Source organism: Gopherus flavomarginatus, chromosome 19, assembly GCF_025201925.1.
Source record: "Gopherus flavomarginatus isolate rGopFla2 chromosome 19, rGopFla2.mat.asm, whole genome shotgun sequence".
Classification (NCBI taxonomy): domain Eukaryota; kingdom Metazoa; phylum Chordata; order Testudines; family Testudinidae; genus Gopherus; species Gopherus flavomarginatus.
Window position 1 is genome coordinate 14,554,603 of NC_066635.1, and position 17,860 is coordinate 14,572,462.

General features: G+C 39.8%; 1 protein-coding gene across 2 annotated transcripts in view; it reads right to left on the minus strand.

Moving 5' to 3' along the window:
* WSCD1 (WSC domain containing 1) overlaps positions 1 to 16,779 on the minus strand; it is a 55,600-nt gene extending 38,821 nt beyond the window's left edge. For both annotated transcript variants that reach the window (XM_050929159.1, XM_050929158.1), the window contains exons 1-2: positions 16,526 to 16,779; positions 2,254 to 2,963 (exon numbers count right to left, since the gene is read on the minus strand). In XM_050929159.1, the coding sequence (XP_050785116.1) occupies positions 2,254 to 2,680 (427 nt within the window). In that variant the 5' untranslated portion in view covers positions 2,681 to 2,963; positions 16,526 to 16,779. The remainder of the gene's footprint in view (positions 1 to 2,253; positions 2,964 to 16,525) is intronic.
* Positions 16,780 to 17,860: the final 1,081 nt, after the last annotated feature.

The following is a 17,860-nucleotide window of genomic DNA, read 5'->3' on the forward strand; positions in this document are numbered from 1 at the left end:
TGGTAATGTGGCATCTAGTTATACAGAGTCCCTTTCCTCTAGGTCTTTATTAGCCAGGGAACATGCCAGAAGACCACAGCCTTTTCCAGTTAAGCCTAGAGACAGTGAAGTTTAGATGGGATCATTAGTGACTTGCATATCTGTTCCAGTGTAATGTTGTTGTGGCAGCCTTTGCCACTATTTCCACATACTTGTGCAAGACTCTGCTCCCTGTCCATGGGTGCTGAAAACTCGCATGCACTTTTACAGTGTCCTAGTGGACTTGCTACAGATGACTACAGTGAGCTCAACATATAATGGTACATATAATGGCTTGCTCTTTTTTTCATCCTGTAGGGACCTGGCACCCGTCATTCAAATCCTTCTGATTATTGTAATTCCTTGATAGTGGGGCTTTTGAGCTTTCAGCTTATTTGGAAGGAAGCAGCATGTTTGATCATATTACTCCTGCCCTACAGCTGTTTAAGGCTGACTGTCTTTAATGCGGCTGACTGAATCCATCTTATCCTGTTCTTTTGTAGAGGCCTTGGCTATATTACAGTCAACTCTCACCGAAATCAGTGGGAGTCTATCCATGTACTCTAATAGGTTCTTCAGGTCAGGTTTTCAAAAATATTTAGGCACCAAAAGATGCAGACGGGCAACTAATGGGATTGTCAAAAGTGCCTCAGAAGGTTAGAGCCCAACTCCCTTTGAATCTAGTGGGGGTTAGGTGCCTAACTTGCTACGGAAACTTTTGACAATTCTACTTTGGGCAGGTGACCATCTCTGCTGTGGTGGACCATAATGCATGAAACTTATTCTCTCTAATAATCCACCCTTGTCTCAGTCTCCAGCCTCAGTCTCACTTATTCCCTCAATAGGACTCTTCGGTAGGACTGTGAAAATCACTGAGGGTGCGAATCACTGAATTTTTTCCAGTTCGGTGGCTGAAGCAAAAAAAAAAGTCACAGAACAAACAAACAAAACACTTGTTTCAAATCAAACTCAGTGTTTATTTACTTCCAAGAGAAAACTTTCCATTTTCGTTTTGCGCTGTAGTCTGGTTTTTTGGGGTTTTTTGTTTTTGATTTTACCTCTTTCTTTTTAAAAAAAGAATTGAGGTACAATTTGAAATGAAAAGTCACTGCGAATTGAAAAGTCAAAAGATTTTCTTTTGAGAATGTCAAAATGAAACATTTTGGGAGTCTGGGGATTTTTTACCAGCCAAAATGATTTGGTGAAGTCAACATGAATTCACAAAATATTACAGTTCACCCAAATCGGCATTTTTCAATGAAAGTAAGTTCCATCCAATTTTTTTTGCCCAGCTCTAAATATGACCCTTGTTTAAATCACTTCATTTTCTTCTCCTCTCCTTCTGTCAGACACCATAGCTTCACAATGAGTATTTTATGACCTCTTGATGATATTCTATATAAAATCATTGTTACTTTTTTACTATGAATTTTCAGTCCGCATCCTGAGCGTTTGGCTGGGGATGCTCTAAAAATACGAGGCTCGCAATTATGAAATTCTTTCTGTGTAGTGTGTGGGGAGGGAATACAGAGCCTTCATCTCACTGTGAAGCCTTCTTTAAGACTCGCTAGAATAGCAGCTCCATGCACTAGAAGGAGTCCAGGGTTTCCTAAAGATCACACTGTGCCCAAAAGTGGGGAAGAGAGCACAGCAAGACAAGGCTCCATTTCCCTTCCCACCCATGCCACACCAGCCAGTGGAACCAGACAGTCACATGAGAAGAGTATCCTGCACCCCTTAAAGGGGAGTAGCAGTTTGCACTCACTCCTACAATGCACCAGGGAGCTTAGCGAGGCAGACTGGTTTCCAGTACCCTCGATGTGGTGGTACAGCTCTGCATTGACCCGAATGCCAGACTGGGCCTTAAAGGTACAGTCAAGCCCAAGGAGACTAGCCAGTGTTTTTACAAAAACAGATAGAAAATATAAGGCCTGATTCTGCTGTGTTAACTCATGCTTTGGTCATGCCTGTTTCCCCATTGAATTCAGTGGGGCAGCACATGTACGTATTTTTCAGCATGAGTTAGGGTGATACTGATACAGACTTACATGGTTAGCCCTCTGAAAACATACATATACGTAGCTTGTATAAAATAGTTTGTAAATGCTCAAGGGCGAATACAGAAGAAATTCCTGTAAGCAGTAAGAATAACTCTCACATGCTTATGAAAGGTATCAATCTTTGTCTGAAACAAAATCCTACATGACAGAAAATGGAAGAGGGAAAAGCCCTTACCTTTGTTTTCACCTGTATGTTGCATCACCTTAGATCCCATTGCTTGCATGGGTTCTTGGTCATTAATGAACCTGTGAAACCATCTTCTTCTTAACTGTCTCAGTTCTGAGTTCCGGGACATTAACCACCGTGGCCCATACCTCTGATCTGATGTTGGATCATGGAGCACATCCATGTCCACCAGAAGCTTAGAATTCAAATGAGGGTTTTGCATTGCTCTGGTATCTAGGATTCCAACTCCTATCACCATATCTGAAACCGGTGAGACCTGAATATTTGAGGTCCCACGTGTGCCTTGTTGGATAACCAAGTGGGATCGCTGTAATAGGAGAAGGCTGCCAGCCATTAGGTAAGCTGCTGTGAGAAAGAAGAGCAGAAACTGGGTCCGCCGTAGAAATTTCTGTAGTCTGAAAAAAGGTTTGGCCATACCCTTGCTGAAACTGGGCCCTTCACACCTTCAGAACGGCCCCTGAATCACCGTTTGAAATTGTATTAGTTCCTCCCATAAGTTCATCCCATCACTTTAATGTGTCCTCCCCCATAAAAATTGTCTTTTTCAGTAGCAACAGCAACTACAATGGCATCACGCTTTATATCCATAGAATTGTATGGTTTCTGGGCAGCTGATCTGATTCAGGTGAACTTATGAACAGTTCCATGACTGTGGCCAGTTGCAATTCATAACATCAGATTCCAGAAGGAGAGGAAACCTGAAATATTAAGAAAAATAAAGTTGGCTCTGATCCCATTAGCAAACACTTACAATGTTGAGGTCTTTTCCCCCTTCTTTTATTTTAGCTAAACATATAAAGACAATAATCCTGGTAGAATTATTGATTTAAAAAGGATCCAGCTGTAGATTTCTAATTTTACATTTTTCTTTATTTTAACTTGAAATGTACAAGAAACACCTGTATGACTTGGAAGTTTGGAACAGTAAATCCTTTTATTTCCTTTTGTAAATAGCTGACATCTCCGGTCTTTGTTACTGACAGGAACTTTGTTACTGACTGGCAGTCACAATATAGACATCTTTAGAGGAAGGTATTATTGGATACTTTCTTTTCAGTGTTACAGTAGCTAAGCTACAAATCTAGATCAGAAAAAAACAGCAGTGTGGGTGTATGGTGAAGAAAAACGAAATGGCATCAGCTCTCAAAGGATAAGAGAATAATTCTTAATCTTCATGAATCACAATAAAATGAGGCTTTATGCTGGAAGGATAGTTCCAATATAGATATATATTTTGTGTGTGTGTGCGCGCGCGTGTGCGTGTGCGGGCGCACCTTGCCAAACTTAAAAGGAAGCTAAAGCTTCCACTAATTTGAATCTAGTGTATGTTTCTATGTACCTTTTGTGTGAGTGGGTGTGGATGGGGAGTATGTATGTATGTACAGAATTAAATTAATGGATTTTTATATTTTCTTTTAAAGTTTTCCAAATATTTCTAGACTATTTTGGGGCTTTGCCAGGCTGTTAATTGTGCTGATCTACACAGTGACAGGATTGTCCAAGCAAGAAAAAGCTCTTTTATGCTCTAGGTAACCTTTAACCTTCTGGAACAAATAAAAATGGGCATCTTGCCATATGTTCTCTGAGTTCCCAGTTAATTGCTCCTATGTGGAACCATGAAAGCACTGAGAAAAGATGCAATTTGTTCCAGAAAAGAAAATATTATGACTCTAGTTTAACTTGCATTCAGAGCACTCTCGAAACCAGCATCAGAACAAGGAAACTTGCTGTCCACTCATCTGCCATTCTTTTCATAGCATTTCTCCACTCTTTGCAGTTCCTGATTAAATGTCTGAGGATACTTCTATATGCCTTTTGCTAAAATATATATGATCATGTAAAATTTCTCCTTAATTATCTTTAACATTTTATTTTTGCTTAGTTGTGTAATCTCTTTGCTTTTTAATCACCAATCAATGAAATGTAAACCTTTCTCATTCAAAAATATATTACAGTTCATTTGACCATCCATTCTTTTTGTCCAATCTCCTTTTTGTCTATTTTTCCTAAATAGAAGACTGGGCTTAGGAGAAAAGGTCAATACATTCTAACTTTGCAGATCAGGCTGACTAGGTTTTTGATGACCTGGTTTAGAGAGCTCCAAATTTAAAACCAAAGTATCCAATTCTTAATCCCAGAGGGCAGAGTAGCATCTGAAACATGGGTTAAGAAGTAAGATTCTGCTGTGTTCATATCTGCCACTCCATTTTCTTCAACCGTCAAACTTTACAAGCAATTCTCATCTTCTCACCAATAATAACTGTGGAACTTTGCTGCTCACATCCATAATTCAGCTGACAAACCTTTGAGAGATTCAGTGTGTTCCAAAAGACACATCATATTTTATGAACTATTTAAGGCCAGATCCTCAAGTGGTGCAAATCAGCATGGCTCCATTCAGTAATGCAGCTGAGACCAGCTGAAGATTTCACCCTTAATATTTAAATTGTTTAACATCTTTGATCAACAACATTGATGCTCAGATATGACTATAATGAGGTTATATAAATACAGAGCTAGATTAATAGAAGATGTATAATAATTACATATTGGAGATTACTACTCTTCTAATGATGCTGAAGTAACATGGTAAAAGCACATAAGAACCATTTGATTCACTATTTGTGCATAATATTCAGCTATTACCAACATCTCTGTTATTCTCTAACTAGACTATACTTTAAAAGGAAGCTGGGCACACGTTAACTATTCAAGATTCCAAGAGGAAATTACGACTCTTTGAGGTGTATTGCATTCAAGACAAAGGCTTTGCAGATATAAGAATCAGCTAAGGCACACCCTTGTGGCCAGTTTCTGAACAGATCGCACACCTCACCCTTCCATTTGTTGAAAGGGACACTACAAGAAGTCAGGCTGAAAGGTGAACTGTCAGGCTGGAGGGAGTTTACTGGTGGAGATTCTCAGGGATCAGTCTTGGGATCAATCTTATTTAACATTTTCAATAGTGACAAGGGCACAAAAAGTGGGAGTGTATTTTCAAAACAATCAGCAATTGACACAAAGTTGGGAAGTATTGCGAATATAGAGGTGGACCGGAATATCATGCAGGAAGATTTAGATGACCTAGAAAACTGAAGTAATAGAAATGGTATGAAATTTAATAGTGGAAAGTGCAGTTAGGGACTAACAATTTTTGCTATAAGCTGGGGAGTTATTCGTTGAAAGTGACAGAGAAGGAGAGAGACTTGGGTGTACTGGTCAATCACAGGATGACTACAAAGCTGCCAATGTGATGCAGCTGTGAATAAAGCTAATTCAATCCTAGATACATCAAAGGGATAAAGACCAGGGAGGTAGAGGAGTTATTTAAGTTAAGGACCAATGTTGGCACAACAACAAATAGATACAAACTGGCCATCAACAAATTTTAGGTTTGAAATTAGACAAAGGTTTCTGACCAGGAGAGGAGTCATATTCTGGACCAGCTTTCCCAAAGGAGTGGGGGGCCCACCTGCGACAGCTATTAGTAAGTATTGCCAACAGCTGGAAATGGGACTCTAGATGGAGAGGACATTAAGTTATTACAGAGAATTCTTTCTCTGGTGTCTGGCTGGTGGGACTTGCCCCCACACACTGTATTTGAGGCTGGGATGGAATTTTCCTTCAGGTCAGATTGGGAGAGACTCGGGTTTTTTTCACCTTTCTCTGCAGCATGGGGTCTGGGTCATTGGCTTGTTTGAACTAGAGTAAATGATGAATTCTCTGAAAACCTGAAGTCTTTAAATCAAGATTTGAGGACTTCAGTAACTCAGCCAGAGGTCATGGCCCATTACAGGAGTAGGTGATGGCCTGTGATGTGTAGGAGGTCAGATTAGATAATCATGATGGTTCCTTCTGGCGTTGAAGTCTGAGTCTATTCATAATAAGGCTTGGCAGAATATTAAGCATTTTTTTCTGTTTTTTTATTTAAATGTTCACAGTTGCAGGAAATTGTGAGGAGCGAGACAAGGGATGATCAGATAATTTTTTAATGACAATAGATGTTGAGATTCAAAAAGTTAAAGCTTTATAACTGTTAAAATACAAATTGTCAACATCACACGTCAAATTATACCAAGCAAATATCCTTAAACTCTAAGATCTCAACCCACATTTTTTTTATTCATCTGTAAATTTTTATTATTATTGATGGAAATATTTTTCAGCTTTTTTGGGTGTACATCAAAATTGATGTTTACCAACATTTACTGATAAATTTAATCCTTCGAAGCCTGTTCATAATGTAGCTTCTCAGAGCTGCAGTTATTAATATGCTATAACATTCAGTACTATGATCTCTTTATTAAGGCAATGATTATTGCAATCATATACAGTCAAATGTTTTTATATTTTTTCTTAGCACTGAGACATGACTATATAGATTTTTTTTATATTCACAATACTTTTGCCCATTTTTTTATTTCAGGTTTTGTTTGATACTCAGAGATCCAGTAATCAGAAAAATGGTTAAAAACAAGGAATCTGAATAAAAAGCATTGCCGGGTGGAAAAGAAGTAAAACACATATCTCTGACAAGCACAATACTTAGTTTACAAGAGATAGTTCTTCTCTCCACTTTTCATTCAAAGATTTCAAAGTGCTTTACAAAAGACCAATTTTACAGATGGGAAAACTGAGGCACAAAGTGGGCCGGTCCAGATCCCAAGTGGTAATTAGGTGCTTACGTACCTTTTGTGGATCTGGGCTGACATGATGTGTTATGGCCACAGGGCAGTGGCACAGCCAGGAGCAGAATCCAGGTCTCCCAATTCCTCGTTCAATGCCCTATCTATCTACACACGGGTATTCACACTTCTGTTTATGGGGCAGAGGGAAAAAAACCACCTATTCCCAACCTCAGAAGCTTTATCCATTATATGGATGTCACAGGGGACAGAACTTGCAGAGATTAGTGCTAAATACCAGTGACTCTGAAAGGTTAGGGTATTACCAGTAATAGGTTGAGGGGAAGTCATATTTAATGGGATAGTTCTGACAGTGTCTTACCTCTGTCCTTAGCAGAGGAACTGTAAACACCTGCATTTCTTTGTGTCAGCTGATCACAGAAAAGTCTCCTTCTGGCAGAGTACATCTCTTTTTTTTTCCCCAGCCTTCCCCTCCCTGCAGGTGTGTAACAGTGGCATCGCAATAATGCAACACGCTGAGCTAAACGACGGCTCTGAGATCCAGTGGAAAACGGTAGTGGCTAGAAGCAGCTGTAGAAGCTGAGTGCAGATGGATGGATGCATTGTGCCCAAACACTGTATAATGTGCCTTGTTCTGCTCTCGCTTAAAACCATTTTATGCTGCTCTATTTCCACTTGCTTCAGTGGAATCACTCCATATTTAGGTAAACCATGTAAACCAGTGAGAGCGGATCCAAGTCCAATGTGTCTAGGAGCACTGAGGGTGGTTCATTCAACAGCGATACCTGCTACACCTGCCTCCAAAACGCATCATGTTTGCTCCTTGGTGATGCCTGTCGGTGTCTGGGGAGAAGGGACTGGCCAGAGCCCCACCTCTCACCCACCTAGACTCAACCCCTTTGGGCTATGCAGTGCCGCCGATAGTGCTTGCAGGCCTTGCTCTTCCACTCAGAGCACAAAGAGCGCCGTTACGGTTGCCTCTTGTGTCAGGGCATTGTTGGAAAGGAACTACCAGCACCCTTTCTTTCCACCCACCAGCATGGAAAGCCACAAATTAGCCTTATGTTTGCCACCTGTTTATTGAGCATGCAAAGAACACACAAGACATCTAACATATGCAGAAGAACAACTTCAGTCTAAAAGACACTTAGCATAGCTCCCACTGAGTTGGCTTAGAGGGAGGCTTTTTATTATTGTTATTATTTATTTACTGCAGATGGACTTCCTAAGAGTTTCACAAACATTTAACCTACAGACCAGATTTGGTGGGTGGACTGGGGATATATGGGAGGGGTGAGTAGTGAGGGGGAGCTCAACTATATTGATTACATCCACTCTCGTGCACTGTTGCCAACTCTCTCGATTTCATTGTGAGCCTCTCAATGTATTATATTTTCCAAAAAGCCTCAGCTCAAGTATGATGATTACAGGAGAATCTCAGCTTTTTTTTTTTTTTTTCTTCTTCGGGTTGGAAGGGACCTCAGGAGGTCATCTAGTCCAACCCCCTGCTCCAAGCAGGACCAATCCCCAGATTTTTACCCCAGTTCCCTTAATGGCCCCCTCAGGGATTGAACTCACAACCCTGGGTTTAGTAGGCCAATGCTCAAACCCCTGAGCTATCCCTCCCCAACAACAATTTTTAGCCCTCATAGCTGTAGAGAAATCTTGGAAACGTGATGCAAGTATGATCTAAAGGCTTAGAAAACAGAAGATAAATAAAATGGACCCCAAATGCATTACTCTCATGATTTTTAAGCTAATCTTGTGATATGTTTTGGAGGAATGACACAATTTTTGAAAGTTGGGGGTTGACCTCACTGCTGTGTTCAGCCATTAGTTGACATGCACAACAGTATGAACGCTATGCTCCCCTCTTTTCCACAGAAGAGGAGCAGAGGGGTGAAAAGAGGTACCATAGTAAGTCATTATTCCCTGCAAATTAATTTAATAGCAAATCCTATCTTCTTGAAAAATGGGAAACTCGCATACTTTCTGTTTTAGCTTCCTTTCCACTATTAATTGGTCCGAATAAAGAATGAATCCTTTCCATTTGCTTAAAAAGTTTCAAATGTCAGAAGTGAATTTTAGCACAGGCAGTGTGATGTGTGTAAATTATCCTCAAATCCAGTGTCCCTTAATTCAGTTGTCAGACAAGTACATTGTAGGCAAATTGCAAAAATACTCCACTGGAGCAATACTGCAAATGTACAACTCACAAAAATTAAGTGTTTCTGTTAGTGGGAAGACAGAGGAGTGCCACTAGCAAGGATTGCCACTGACATATAAAAATGCCATTTAATTTTTCCATGAACTATGTATTTCAGTATTGCCAGAGTAAGTCTAGAAAAACATCACTTTTGACAAATATGTTAAGAAATAAGAAAGACATGGTGAGATCTGATAATCAGAAATTTGTCTTGTGTATATAAATGTTCACTTTAAACTACTGAAATCAATATGAAAAAGGCATTCCTTAGTGGGAGAAGAGCCTTCTACCCCTATATATCTGTTCTCTCATGACAGGGGACTTATCCTTTTAGATGCCTATTAGCCCCAGATTAATTGATGACAACAGATTGGTTGAATAGATTTGGGATTCCTGTTTAGGAATGCTACAATTCCCATGGCAGTCAGAAAAGGAGAACAGACTGTTAGGGTGTACAATTAATGGGATAGAGGCTAATGTTGAAAATATGTGATTATGTACTTGGAACACATCCACACCTACAATATCAGGATCTGTTCTAATCACACCATCTCAAAAAACTTGCAGTAGAAACAGAAGAGAGGTTGAGATGGGCAATGAAAATGATTAAAGAGATGGAGATTCTTCCTAATGAAGATAGAAATAACAGGACTGGGATGGTTAAGGATAGAAAACATAATAGAGGCATAAAACAATGAATGATAGAAAGAAGGTAAATTGGATGCTCTTATTTCTCATAATACAAAAACAAAAGAACATTCCGTGACAATGAAAGATAATGCAATCTAAAAGAGTAAATGCCAGTGTACACAAACCATAACTAACCTGTGAAACTCATTGCCACAAGATATCATTGAAGGCAGGATCTTAGTAGGTTTGAAAAAAGCAATAAACATTTATGTGGTTATGAGAACATCCACCATGATGGATGTTCCCATAAACTCCCATAACTGCTGTTAGTTAATGCTTGGTTTAGGACCTGATTTAGGAAGAAATTCCCTCTATGGATAGTCTTCCATAATTCCATGATCTTCCAGTATAGGGTACCTTGTATTTCTCTGAAGTGTCTTATTTTGGCCATTGTCAGATGTAGGATTTTGGACAAAGGAACCTTGGGTCTGATCAAGTATGAAAATTCCTCTGTTCCTAATATATAAAAACCCACAGCCTTACTTACTGTATTAGCAGTGGGTGAACCTCCAAATATTCATAGACCAGATTCAGATCAGAAAAGTGCTGAAATGTCTGAACCCTTATAGGATCTGTAGCCTACTCTAACTGCTTGCATCTGCAGAATTTTGTGAAGAATTTTCACAAGAACAATTAGTTTTTCTTCTTGCTTCTGGCCACAGTGGAAATACCACGGGAACCTTACACAACACTATAATTCCTAGCAAGATAACAGAAGTGAGAAAATATCTGAACATTCAGAACCTCAAAATAGATATGGTTCAAATTTGGTTCCTAAACTAGCTAAAGTCATGTTTCTTTCCACCCGGCCTGAAAATAGCCACTCAAGAAGAAGATGGCTCAAAATCATACCAGATACATTAATTTGTTAGCGGTCAAATCCTCCCACTCCACCCCAGCCTGGGGTGGCACAAGAGGGCTTGTGGGGATGACTGGGAAGAAATCCACCCCTGAACACATTCATTCATTATTTTACAGTAATGGTAAATGCCCCATAGTACTAGGTGCTGTGCATGCATGTAATAAAAAGACCCTGCCCCAAAGACCTTACAATCCACAAAGCACTGGCATCAGCAGTACAAGGATGGTTGTTGCAACCCAAAGGTCACATTAACCCTTGCAGCTGGTGTTACACCTTTACTTTGCGAAAAGTAGATCACCCTGGCCTCCGGCTCCTGCAGGCCACCTCATCCCACCCCTAAATCCCATTCTACTTGGCTCTGTAGCAATCTAGATGCATGGTCCCCAACCCAGTCACCAGAAATCCTGTACTCTTCCATTTAGTTCCCCTCCATGTAATTCTAAGTCCTCCAAAGCCATGGCACAAGGGGGCAAGATTTGCCTCTGGGGCTGTAATGCCAAAAAGTATGATATATTAGAGTTGGTGCTACTTGCAGAGATGAGTGAGTGAGACAGTCTCTACCTTGGAGCATTCACAACTTATAGGCCAGAATTTTAATGGGTGTAAATCAATGTAGATCCATTCAGTGTAATAAGGATCTGGCCCTATTAATCAAATTCCTTCCTGATGGTGGTGGTAGGCCTCTGTCTTGTAAAGTGTCCCGTAGTGCTCTATAAATGTTTAATAGCAATGACATGAGTAACAGATATTTTTAACACCCACACATCATTAACATGTGCACAGTGAGGTGTGGGTTTTTTTGAAGGATTTGTATGTATGGCTTCTCCTGAATAGCTTTGAAAATTTGCCTTGTAGTTAGTGTCTCCGCAACACTGATAAGTTACACATAGTGTCAAGAAATGTGAGAGCACATTTAATCCCCACCGTCTCTAAAACATTCAGCACTTAGCATCCCATTGTGCATTGACAGTGCGAAAAATCAGACCTGAGGCATTTACAGTTCTGATTTTCTTTCAGCACATATACAATACCAGATTTATAGCCGTGCCATAAAAGAATTTGATACAAAGAAAAGCAGGTTGATAATAGGCTTCTAAAATGACGTCAGTTGACAGGCACGAGTCACTTTTCCTATTGACCACAGAACAAAACAAAAATCACATTAGGCATGCATTAGTACCATTAAAAATAAAACGACACTAGAGATTCTATCCTCCCAGTCAAGTAGTAACCACAGAAACCTTTGGAGAATACCATTCACTTTTTTCAGGCTTCAGAGAAGATACCTGAAGAAGAGGAGTCATTGACTGACAGGTGAATTTTGTGCCCTTTTCAGGCCTGTCACTGAATATGTTGCACAACTCAGACTTAGGTCAATACCACAATGTAGTTAAAGAACAGCAGGATTTTACAAATGCAGAGTTCTTGGCATGAAGGTTCTATTTTGTATCCTAAACTAAATGAAATGGGATGCCTGAACAACATTATTTTTAGAAAAAAAATCTGTCTGTCTTCCACATTTCTCCTCTACTTTGTCAGCTCTCTTTGAAGACGAATGTAGTCAGCTTGGAAATGATTTCAAGACCTAACAAAAATAGATTTTGGCTTGCAGCCTGTCTTTTGGATATAGACGGTCATTTTCTTCAGGCTTTATGGGGGGTGGGGTCAGGATTAATATAATAACGTGGCTCAATCAGAGCACAGAAGGCTGAAAACAAACGAGTGAGAAAGGGAAAAGTCACAAAGTTGGTTCAGCCTCATGCCTAAAGTTAAGCTTTAATTTGTGGCTTGCGTCAGGTGCAAAGCTCCAGAGAGACTGAACTACTCTGCAGAACATCTGTCATCACCACTACTGCAAAAATGAACAAGCTTGCCCCAGAGTTTCCAATATGGGTGGGGGGGTTTGTTTGAGTTGTCAGAAATCAAATGAAGGAGAGCACAAAGGGGACGATTCCAACCCTCCACCCTCCCACTTTGGGGCAATGGGAATATTCCATATTCTCCCACCGGACAAATCTTGTCGTCATTGCCTAGGATCAGAAATATACTGTTGGTGAAGAATGTCATGTTAAGGTAGAAAAACCACACTGTAAAGAGAGCTTATAAGAAAAATCCTGCTGCTACAGAGCTTGATGCAAAGTCTACTGGCTCCCATTGACTTTGATGGACTTTGGATCAGGCCTCTTAAGAAGGCACTAGTATTGGTGTTCCAGCTGTTGCACGGTGTTCTCTGGGGGTTGATGCAAATGCAAGAAAAACGGGTGGCTTCTCCAGCACGCTTTCCTCTCTTCTTTTTTTTTATTTAACAAAAACTAAGATTTTCTAAGAAGAGTTATCAAAATAGCTCATTTACTTGAAACAACCTAAGAGACAGGTCTGTGGGAGATAAGCTGATAATTGACTTTTCTGGCAGTTACAATATTATGTTCAGATATGACTCATCTAGAATCCAGTAGATTGGCTTTCAGGGTGTATTTTGGTTTAGATCGATGGGAGGAGGCACCTTAGGAGTGAGGGTTATTCTTAAAGCAGAATTAGTATTCTTGCTGAAGCATTTTGGCCAAGCGTGCAGTGTACCTGGTGGCAGAGCACACTTATGATAAAGGTTAAGGACCCTGGAGGTATGGCCTCAGGCAACATGAGGATGCCCAGTAAGGATCTGGTGCTACACCACTGAAAATAATGAAAAATTTGCAATTCATTTCAATGGGGCAAGACTGTGGTTTAGATCATTAATGACAAGTTGTGTGGTTGGCTCAGTTCTAGGCACCAGTCTAAGTTTATGCACTGAGAAAATAACAAAGTCAAGTCTCAGAGAGGCTTTTACTTGTTCAGATGGAGGGAGGAAGGGGAGATACAGGGAGCACTATAAAATGCCTCAACTTCAGAATTAAAGTTCAAGGCTTTAATTATTCAGTCAATTTGGGTACAACTCCCTCTGAAATTAATGGGAGCTATAGGTTTACAATTCATGGGGCAATCATGCTTTGGGAGCTCAGAAAACTGGATATCCTATAAACCTGAATAAACAAAAATGAAGGAATGTGATACAGGGACAAATGGACTTCTCTTCATCAGCTAACATAGGGCAAGATCCTTAGCTGGTAAAAACCAGTGTAGCTACATAGGGCTAAATTCTACAGTTCCTGTTCACAACTAAAGTCAAAGGGATTTTTGCCTGTATTAAGACTGTAGGTCTTGGTCTCATTAACCTTCCCAGGAATGCACTTTAATTCATTCCAGTGAATACAGTGCTCCTGAGACAGAATAATAGCCTTGGTTTGAGCCTGGTTTATTGCAAACAAGTGCCATGAAAGCTATCACACACAGCTCTACCAATGCACCTCAGCCCATTCTACGTTAGTTTGGTTGCACTGTTCATTGGCTGTCTCACCCATGTCCTCCCTTTTGCATAGCAGAAAACCAAAATCATTTTTACTTGTGGCTCAAGCAATGATCTCAATTTAAAAATATTTGGCTAACTGTGAACTGGTAGCAATCCACTATTCATACAACCTCCTAGGACCACACTCTGTCAAACACTGGGTACAGTTGACAGTTGCTAAATATTTTCATTTATTTTTGCTTTAGTAATTATGTATTTTAAAAAATGATATTTAAAATCAAATTAAGGTTGCATTTTTTTCCAAATCCACGCCTGGTTGCATGAGTTAGATAAAAACAAAATGTTGCTTTAAATATTTTTTAAAATATGATATTTTTAACTCTGCTATCCCCTTTCCATAGAAATTAGTATCCTATGAGTATTGGCAGTAAGAAACTAATGATGATGATAAACTCTCAATGAATTCCCATTGCAAGCTTTTGGGCAGGAAATCATTTTTTTCTTTTAAAAAGTTGATTTTTTTTTCAGAGAGTCATTGATGTAAATGTAGAGAGCCAGATCCGCAGCTCGTGTGAGATGGAGTAGCTCCACTGATCTATGCCAGTTTATCTCAGATAAGGATCTGGCCCTCATGCCTTGACATTGAGGTGCTAAGCACCCATAACTCCAGTTGAAATCAATAGAAGATGGAGGTGCAACACATCAGTGTGGGGTTGACCTCATCTTCATTGTCTTAACTGTAATTATTTCTTTCCTCTTTTGTAAAAGGGCCCTCCTACCCAACTCATTAGTGAAGTTTAATCCCTGAGTAGCACTGCCATGTTGATACTTTAAAGGGTGACAGCTGTACGCGCGAGTCTTGTGGGTAATGGATCTCAAATGAATTATTATCCTTTAAACATAATATAAAGTCAGTCAGCAAACTGGAAGTGAGATGGGAGCAAGACAATTTCTCCACCAAGCGCAAGCGCAAAGGCTGCAGCTGGCAAAGAATGCCTAAATGAGTTTACTTCCCCCCCCCTATTATTTTTGAAGTGAACATGCTATATAATTTTATCTGCCCACCAAGTTTATCTTAACACAGGTATCATGTTAAAGTTTTTAAATAATTCTGCATGCTGATCTAAGTAAAGCAGAAAAAAAATATGCAGAGATGTCAGGCAGCAAAAATGTAGAAAACCCCCAAAATGTCATGCCAATGTTAAAATACTTGTGTTTACACCCTACACACTGAACGGAGGTGTTGGTATATAGTATACAACACAAGCAGTGTTACAATTGGTACCAAATTCATTTACTTAAAAGTAAATGGTGATGTTATCAATTAGCACGGAGCTACGACCCAACTGGGTTGTGAAGTCAGCATTTAACTTGTGCATATCTGATCATAACATCTCTCTAACTGGATATTGCATTTATACAAGGCTAATTTGTTATCATAAGTAAATGTCCGTCAAGACGATCATTTCCAGACCAGCGCCCTGCCCTGTGGGAAGGCATGGCGAGAGATCACACAAAAGGTAACAAGAAGTTAAAGAACATTCAGCTTGAGCTAGAATAGTGACTTGGCAAGTGTTAACATGACAGGTTTGTAACATTAAATGTGCTGGAATGATATGCTGGGTTCATGAAAAACAACACTCAACACCTTTTATAGGTCAGTGATCAAATAACTTGATTATCAAGTAGAATGAACCCACAGCGCTGTGGAATAAAGGCAGACATGCATATACATATGTGCTGTGTATACAGAGTATTGTGTACCATAAAGACACACAGAGTGCATGTAACCTGTCACATACCTTCAAAAACAGCAGCAGAAAGAGACATCTGCAAAAAGTCATCTGGAAGCTGGAAAATCTTTTAGTACATGGTAAATCACATTAGTGTAAGGTACATCTCTTTGATGTTAGAAACTCAAATGAAGACACAGCAAATGATGTGCAATTTCTGAAAAACAATATGGTTCTGTTGCTACAGGCTGAAGTTTTCCAAGAAACCGTTGTAGAAAATGCACGGTGAATGGATTTGCACATCCCACAGAAGCTAAACATGAGAGCAGTTTTTGTGTGCAATAAAATACATTGAACTGACAATACCCTAAACAGCCGAAGTGTCATAAGAGTCACATACCAAAAATTATTAGATTCTACTTATACAGAATAACAGGGCTTAAAGAAACAGTGCTACCTAATTTGCCTTGCCATGCTATAAAACAAACACACACAATCCATTCCTACTTTTTAAATATAATATTTCCTAGCCGCTCTGGGAAGGGTTTGCTCAGCAGCAAACTGCAATCTTCACAAACAATGCAGCTAAGCCCTGCATGCTTGAGATGACAGGGATAAATTTAATAAATCGAACAGCCATTTAGGTCTGTAAGGGATGTTAATGCCCCAGTGTCTGTAAAAAGTTGTCTGGTTATGATTTGTGTGATGGCCAGCAGATGAATAGCTTCCCGAAGAAGATAATTCAACTATATAAGAAATAGAAGAAGAAAAACTCACCTTTCTTCTATGGTCAAGGAACTCCTATTATTATGAGGCAGAGTCTTAGACAATCCAGTGAAATATTAGAAAAAGCTGTAATGCATATTTGAAAAGCTGATAAATCCTGCTCTCTTTGCCCTTTCCCCACTAATCCTTCTTCTGTCTCCCAGATTTCAGTACACAGAGCTGTAATCCTCCTGAGTACCCCCTCAGTGCTCTGCCTGTATCTAAGCTCTGCACTTCAATACCTCCAGCTGTTTATATCAGTAACTAACCAAGCAGCAAGAGATCATATCCTGTCTGCACATGCTCACTGCTCACCAGTCTTTGCTGCTGCCAAGCTGGGAGATCTCCAGGGTCCTAGTGACTCAGACCAGTGTTCAGAAGTTAGGAATTGAAAATACTGGAGATGTTTGTTTTTAGAGTGTTGTATTTGGTGGGGGGGGGGGGGTTGGGGAGGGCAGAACAGGGAGAAATAACCCGTGCTATTGTGCACGTAAAACTGAAGGGAAGTAATGACACGCACAATATGTCGTACTGTGTGAAAATCAGCAGCCATGATCCGTATGCTTTGCTTTTCCTTTTCAAGTGAGCTGTAAAAGTTCCCCTCCTTCACACTTGTTTTATAGAAATCTACAGACTTCATTCACAGCTGTAGACTTCTACCTATAGACCTGTCCAGGAAGGCAAATAAATCTAATCATCCGCAACACGGAAGATCTAAGACTATCATTTGAAGGGAGGCTTTCTTATGCCTCTTTCCACTAGAATCAGAGCTGTTTTGGAGCCACTTTTTCCTAGATACATTCCCAACAGGTGAGAGAGAAATACAGGTAAATGGTTCTGCAGAAATTGTTCCAACACAGGCTTACAGATTTCGGACAGCATCTTGTTATTCAAGGCACAAGTGGATGGAAGTAAATTATTTATAAATGTGAGAGCTGAAAGACAGTTCCCTGGCCGTCCAGAAGATTGATTGATCGGCAATATCTTCACTGTGTATTTGGTGTCCCTTGTCCTGTTGGTTCAAATGATATTAAAACAACACCTGTGTTCACTGAGAGAGTGGGAGTGAGCTCCAAATTCAGCTCTGCACCTAGATTTGGACCAGTCCGTAATTCTAGCATGTTTGGATCAGACCATTATAGCTGTGGACGTTACATGCAAAATTCAGATCCAGTTTTGCATCTGGGTTTCAAATGACCCATATTGCCTCTAATCCTCAACACTCAGGTGTTCAGATTTGTAATACCAGATCACATTCCTTTCTAACTAGGGTTGTGAACTTTGGTTGGATGAATTCCTGGAGATTTCATTACATGACATAATGTTTAATTAAAGATTAATCTGTTA